This window comes from Adiantum capillus-veneris, chromosome 5 (genome assembly GCF_014529385.1).
Source record: "Adiantum capillus-veneris isolate H3 chromosome 5, ASM1452938v2, whole genome shotgun sequence".
Classification (NCBI taxonomy): domain Eukaryota; kingdom Viridiplantae; phylum Streptophyta; class Polypodiopsida; order Polypodiales; family Pteridaceae; genus Adiantum; species Adiantum capillus-veneris.
The window spans coordinates 16,250,238-16,257,435 of record NC_140935.1 but is presented as its reverse complement, the minus strand read 5'-3'; the positions used below and the strand labels follow the sequence as shown (position 1 = coordinate 16,257,435).

At 43.9% G+C, this 7,198-nt stretch overlaps 1 protein-coding gene across 2 annotated transcripts; it reads right to left on the bottom strand.

Annotated features, from left to right (window-relative positions):
* Positions 1–411: 411 nt before the first annotated feature.
* Positions 412–4,651, bottom strand: LOC147456930 (uncharacterized). 2 transcript variants are annotated; one of them, XM_086512006.1, is made up of 8 exons: positions 4,120–4,651; positions 3,561–4,019; positions 2,892–3,229; positions 2,426–2,811; positions 2,151–2,267; positions 1,545–1,684; positions 901–1,462; positions 412–823 (listed from the first exon to the last, which is right to left on the bottom strand). In XM_086512006.1, the coding sequence occupies exons 1-8, from the start codon at positions 4,155–4,157 to the stop codon at positions 755–757; spliced, it is 2,109 nt and encodes a 702-aa protein (XP_086368132.1). In that variant the 5' UTR covers positions 4,158–4,651; the 3' UTR covers positions 412–754. The 2 variants fall into 2 exon arrangements, with proteins under 2 accessions (XP_086368132.1, XP_086368131.1); XM_086512005.1 differs by having other exon boundaries at positions 2,892–3,253; positions 4,120–4,576.
* Positions 4,652–7,198: the final 2,547 nt, after the last annotated feature.

The window sequence follows — 7,198 nt, the reverse complement described above, 5'->3', positions numbered from 1 at the left end:
GGTCTTAGCTGCTGAGGGTCACCTCTTGTGCTGGTGATACTGCCTCAGTGTTTTCCTAAGGTGGAAATGTGTCCATGCAGTCGCTCTACTTTTCGACATTCTAAAAAGTAGGCTGGACCAACTAGGCCACCCTGATTTCACATTCAAATCGGCCATTGCATTACAGTTGACTCCTGGTCAGAAAAATAGCAATCACTTATTAATGAGTTGACCATAAAGAAAGACATAACCTAAGAAGCTCTACCAATGAATTAGGTTTGATTGGTAACTCATGACTAGCCTTGGTTTTGAGGTACTAGTGAAATTTGAACCTGGGAGTTTACGCACCCCAACATCCGCCTTAACCATTAGGTTAAGGCCCACTGACACGACTGGCCTTATTTTTGCATCACATACTCGACACACAAGACATTACAGGAGATGATGCACTTAGAATTAAGAAAAATGCACATCAAACATGTGAAACACCAACGAAAAAATCCCAGTAAACTCACTAATTACTGGTCCCTGGATATTTGGTATCACCGGTCCATGTACCTAAAGGATGCTTACCGGAGCATGTACAAAAAATTCCTGCGTCACCTTGGTGCAATACCATGCTGTCCCTATTTACAATGTTCTACCTCAATTATGCTTTGTACATCCCTAATTCATGTTGCAACCAAGCCATCCATTGCTTCTTCCAATTTGCCTGGTACACATCCCACATTGGGAAGACATCCCCCTTATATAGGAGCAAGGAGCCATCGCTGCCCTAATCCACCAATACGACCTTCAACTCCTCGAACTCAAGATCCTCTTGATCACCGTCTTCATATTTCACCTGGAAACGTCGCTAAATGTTAGCGCAAATCCATAATCCAGCACATAGTCATCTGAGTAACCCCCAGATAATCTTACCTTGTAATACTCGGATTTGCTGTCAAATTCCATCACCGTTCCCTTGTATAAAGTTCCATCAAAGTCCTTCTCTACTGTTTTGCCTACTAAGGATTTAAGATTGTCAAAAGTTTCAACATGTCTGCGCTTGCCTCTGTTTTGTTCAGCTGGTAAGTTCGACAAGCTACGGCGCTTTGTCCCCTTTGCCTTTACAGAGCCTTTTTGGGTTGGTTTTCGTCCACGTTTCTTCGGAGGGCTCTTCCTAATTGATGACTTCGTAGTACTCGATCGGGTCTTCCTACCTTTCTTCGGTTTAGCATCTGTCCTTGTGATCTCCTGCTGGGTTTCAGCCTCAAAGCTTCTCTTCCTTTTGCCTCTACTCTTTGCCGGAAAGTTTGGTTCAGTTTCCACCCCTGCATTGGTGGTCAGTGTTGTTGAAGCTCCTCTTTTTGAGCCTTTCAGCTTTGACGCTTGGGAGGACTTTACTTTGTGCGGCAGCTTCTCCCTTGTCTGTGTAGTTGTGCCTTTCTTCTTAGGTCTTCCTCTTGGCTTTCTAATGTCTTGGCTTTTAGTCTTCGGTCTCCTGAGGAAGCAATGTTTCAAGGTCAGAAGGATGAAGTTAATTCATTGGGTGCATGCAAGAATGCGTGCACACACCCACCCACCTCACTTTTCTAGCACCTCCCTTTGCAGGTGGCTTCTTCCTCTTTGCCGTAGAGGAGTCTAATATATTGTTCTCTACCAGGAGAATTTCCGTCACCTCCACCAGCTCTAGATCTTCCTGATCTCCATCTTCATAAACAACCTGGACATAGGATGACATTACTCCACCTTAGCACTATACTTCACATGATTATATGTGCGCGTGCGCGCCACACAGTGTGTGTATATATGTGTGTCTATATGTATGTATACACATATAGATATATATGTAGGTATGTATGCATAAATATAGATATAGATATATGGTATGTGTATGCATATATACATATATACGTACATACATAATCACACACACACCCCCACATACGTACCTACCTACCTACATAGAGACATCCTTACATACATACAAGGAGACATACATAGGAACGAACGTACATAAATGGGTCATACATACATAGGTATTCACATGCATGCATACATACCTACATACATTCATGCACATATACATATAGAGATACATACGTAAATGCATACATGTCTACCTACATACATACATGCAGTACTTATGTATGTGTACTACATACATACACACACATGAAAATACTCACTTTGAACCACTGGTTCTCAGAATCATACTCAACAACTTCGCCTTTGTAATTCTTACTTCCAAATTTCTTCATAACGTTCCTGCCCATAATTTCTTGGATGTCTTGTTCAGTAACAACCTGAAAGCATATCACTGTCAGAATTCATCCCTGAGAGTTCTCATACAAGACCATGATTGCAAAAGACTGGAGACTCTCTACATACACCACCCAATGTAGTACGCTGCCGCAGATCGCGAAGAGGAAAAGCTCGACATAGTATGGGCGAAGAAGGATACCTGTTTCTTTTGAGGATGAGGATTCCCAGAATTTCTCTTATTCGTCGGTGCCGATGCATCTGCTTTCTTCTCTTTATCCTCTGATAAGTGGCCTTGTGATAAAACACCTACTTGAGGGTCAATAGTATCAAGACCTTCTTCCTTGTGTGCTTGCCCTCCATTAATGGGACCTTCCGTATCTAATACACTTTCATTTCGTCCATCACGACTAGCAGAATTGGGCTCTGCCTCGCCAGAAGAAGGTTTATTAATGTGCGGTATAGCGCGGCCCATATCATGTTTGTCCGGATTGCTCAAAACCTTCAGCTCAGTAACTCCACTAGGTGCAGAGGTGGTGACATCCAAAGGAGCTTCCAAGGGAGGCGTGTCCACAATTTGAAGCGGCCCTGAAAAGCCAAAGGGTTTTGGTAACCAGAAGAAAGGCTATGAACGAATGCTAGTCATTTGTGACTCTTGTGATCCTTACCATATAGTGAAGCAGGTTCACCACCTTTTTCATCCGACATTGGCATACTAGAGGCTGTAAGTGCGTCGTTCTGTAGCACTACCATGTCGTCGAAATCTTGACCATTGATTGGCTGCGTCTCACCAAGTGGCGTCTCACCAGAAAGATAGCCTGGCTGCATGCTGTCATATTGGCTCTCCGAAACCACCTGCGTTTCACCACCCTCATTGTATCCAATATTGAAATGATCTGGCTTCGACTCTTCCAATGAGTCTGGCTCTGTTGCCATGTGGAGTTGCTCTTCTAAATTCCTTGTTGCTGCCTCATTATCGGGTGCCGCCAAGGTAGATGGGATACCTCTAGACACACTCTGATTAAAGTCTCTACAATATCAAATGAAGACAACAGAAAAGAACTACTGTTTGGGTCTTTCAAAAACTCAAAACACCAAAAATAGAGCACCATTTTACACAAATGCACAAAAAACTCGTGCACAGACATAAAAACACAATATTAATTTGAATATTTACACTCTCAACAAATGGAACATTTCATTCGCCATCATAGTCTTAATATTAACTCTGCATTACTGAACTGCTGCTTAATACCTTGTGCAAAGTATGGCATAGATCCAAACCTCATCAAAATTCTGAACAAGCACAAAAACCAAACAAATTGGTCGAAGCATACCCTGAGACAATCACTTCATTCCCTGGGCGAAGCTCGAAGGGCGCATTCGGTGCCATCATCGGCGTACTCCCAAACCCACATGCAGGAACTGAAGCGGGCAGCTCTGCACTTGGAGACAAAAACACAGCTTGATTGCCACTAATGATACCGGGAGGCGACAAACTCATAAAATCGCCATTTCCAACAGGAACCACACGTGGTGCAGGAATATCCTGGTTAGTGGTGGCCATAATTACTGGTGCACCCATTGGGGGCGGTAGCATTTCGTAGCCTCCAGCTACTGTGGTGTTTGGTAATGGAGTACGCAAGCTTGTCACAGGAGAAACATAAGTTCCTGTGTTTGGCAAGGAGCTATTTGTATTTGTGTTGTCCCTTCCATTTCCTCCGAGAGAAAGCCCAGTGCTTACTGGCGGGGCAGATAGCCCACCCCCCTCTGGGCTAAACATTTTATCTGAACGCCTGCAAATCGTTACACTCAACTTGGATGATGATGACACGCACACCCCTCTCTCTCTCTCTCTCTCTCTCTCTCTCTCTCACACACACACACTTTCAATACCTGACGCTCTGTACAGAGTGGCGCTGAACTTCCATCATTTAGGCAGATTTTGTGTCGAGTTCTTCACACGAGCAGCAACTTCACTAGCAGAGAAAGTGGATGAATGTGTGTGTGTGTGAGTGTGTGTGTGTGTGTGTGAGAGAGAGAGAGAGGCAAAACTGCGTAGACGCTCCAGAGAGAGGAGAGAGGGCCAACTTTGCCAAGCGAACGCCGCAGAGATGGCACGCGTGCATAGAATGGACCTACGTGGATGCTTTACATACTTGCCGCTTGCTCATGCCCATTTTATGGATTGACGAGCTCACGCGACCCGCCCATACACTTTCTTAAGTTCACTCATGTGGGATAAGTTGGTGTTTTATTTGGTGCTTGGGTCCCCATATATTGGAGAGAAAAGCTGTAAGCGGCTAATCAGAAGCTCTTTCCAAGGGTCTGCCCCTGGAAGCAAACCACGCACAGTAATTGCTCAAGAGCGCAACGAATTGGCAAGCAGAGTGAATAATCCCCATCGGATATAATGATGAGCCAAGCCACTTAGGCCTTGGCAGGCCTACCATCTCCTCTTGAACACAGGTAGTTCCTGTTGGAAGCGAGTCCCATGGCCATGCAAGTAAGCTGATGTGTTATCTCAAGCTTGGCATCCAAGAACTCCTTTCCCCTCAAGTTTAGTCTGATCCCTGCAATCTAGTCGCCTAGGTTGTCAAGAAATCACTCATAGCCTCCGCAAAGAATACACTTAGCTTCTCTCTCTCTCTCTCTCTCTCTCTCTCTCTCTCTCTCTCTCCCTCCTTCCTTTTAAATTTACCAACACCATACACAATTTTCCAACTCAAGCATGGCCCCCCTCGAATAAACATCTACAATGGACTGTGACACAGGAGTAGTTGCTGCCACCGCGAGCATGCATTCCTAATTTGCAAAGAAGGTGAAATAGTGCCTCCATGGATTCAGTTGATTGGATGTTGGTTCACGCTCCTCTGCGGTTGTTGTAAGAGCACTCATTTTGAGTCAAGGCAAGCACCTATATTTTCTCGTAAGCATGCAATGCAACCATCATCTTCTGGTTTTAAGAATCTTGATTTCATGCTTCGCTAGCTCCTTATCATTTGACAATACAGACTACTAAAACCTATATGATGATGAAGCTTGTTGTTTGGCAGCAATAGCAGATGACCAAATTAGCCACAGGCAAGTGCTAAGAAGGCAGTAGAGATGAAGAGAGACAAAAGAGAAGCTAAGTGTATAGTTGCCATTATCCATGTTTTTGTGGCATTGAAGGTGCTTTTACCGTCCAGATCAGCTACAACCCTCTTTGATTTGTGCAATCATGAACGCCCAACATTGTTCGCTAGTGCGAGAAACACTCAAGCTGTAGCTTCAACCTACTACTGAACATGCAGGGATGTAGAAAAAAGGACGGTTTGGCATGAGATGACTTTTGGGTTGCCATTGTAGGTTGCCTTAGGTGAGAGAGTGCTTAGAAGTTGGAACTTCAGAGGCTCAACGTACACAATTCGTGTCTCTTTTGGCTTCCCAAAGACAAAGATACGACATCAAATTGCTGTGTGCTTTAAATTAGTCATTCTTCTAAAGAATGTGCATGCCAAAGCTTGCTATGTTGACGTTTACAACATATTGAAATGCCTTTATAGATATGTGCGACCTATAAGTGAAGCCTCTCATAATATACTCCATGTACCTTGCTCATCCAATCTGTTGGTCCTCGTGTCAGACCTAGCTAGACCATCTCATGTAGCTAAGACCAGCATGGTGGTTGCCTCTATTGTTGCACTTGTGGACACTCAAAGTGTAAGCAGATAGCATGCGGGACTGTGTCGCACCTACTCTAAGAGCATGTTGTACGATGCGGCGTCGATGCCATAAAATGTTCGGGAATAATGTGTCTCAGCTTAATATCATGCCATTTTCAATTTGAAAAATGCAGGTTGAGGGCAAGGGGATAGGCATTGAAGGTGCTTTTGCCGTCCATATGAGCTATAACCCTATTTGATTTGTGCAATCATCAACGCCCAACATTGTTCGCTAGTGTGAGAAACACTCAAGCTATAGCTTCAACCTGCATACTGATCATGCGGGGATGTAGAAAAAAGGATGGTTTGGCATGAGACGACTTTTGGGTTGCCATTGTAGGTTGCCTTAGGTGAGAGAGTGCTTAGAAGTTGGAACTTCAGAGGCTCAAGGTACACAATTCGTGTCTCTTTCGGCTTCCCAAGACAAAGAAACAACATCAAATTGTTGTGTGTTTTAAATTAGTCATTCTTCCAAAGAATGTGCATGCCAAAGCTTGCTATGTTGACGTTTACAACATATTGAAATGCCTTTATAGATATGTGAAACCTGTAAGTGAAGCCTCTCATAATATACTCCATGTACCGTGCTCATCCAATATGTTGGTCCTCGTGTCAGACCTAGCTAGACATCTCATGTAGCTAAGACCAGCATGGTGGTTGCCTCTATTGTTGCACTTGTGGACACTCAAAGTGTAAGCAGATAGCGTGCGCGACTGTGTCGCACCTACTCTAAGAGCATGCTGTACGATGCGACGTCGATGCCATACAGTGTTCGGGAAAAATGTGTCTCAGCTTAATATCATGCCGTTTTCAATTTGAAAATGCAGGTTGAGGGCAAGGGGAAAAGGAGAAATTCCATCTCAAAATAGTGCAAAAACTCAAAAAATTAACCTAATTTTCAAAAATTTCTTCTTGACAAAATCAAGAGAAGGAATTTTGAATGTTTGGAAAAATAAATTTTCCCGAACATTGATGCCATACCCCTTTCTAGTCACATCTCCTGCAGCTAACTCAATAGATACAGCTCGTGTAAGGGAAATTCTCTCTCTCTCTCTCTCTCTCTCTCTCTCTCTCTCTCTCTCTCTCTCTCTCTCTCTCTCTCCACCAAGCTGAGCGTCTCATCATCAATCATTAGTTCCGACTCGGTGCTTGTGTCTCTTCTTGATTCTCCTTACACAGAAAATGGTAGCTGGTACTCACAGCATTACCATCCTTGTCTTGAGTTATCAGCTTCTAGGCTGCGATTGTTACCTCTATTGCCTGCTCAG

Coding starts and splice junctions, on each gene's coding strand:
- LOC147456930 (XM_086512005.1), bottom strand. CDS start 4,157: ATGATGGAAGTTCAGCGCCACTCTGTACAGAGCGTCAG. Junction 1,685..2,150: donor CTGAGAACCAGTGGTTCAAA/GTGAGTATTTTC, acceptor TCCTATGTCCAG/GTTGTTTATGAAGATGGAGA. Junction 824..900: donor GCAAATCCGAGTATTACAAG/GTAAGATTATCT, acceptor CGACGTTTCCAG/GTGAAATATGAAGACGGTGA.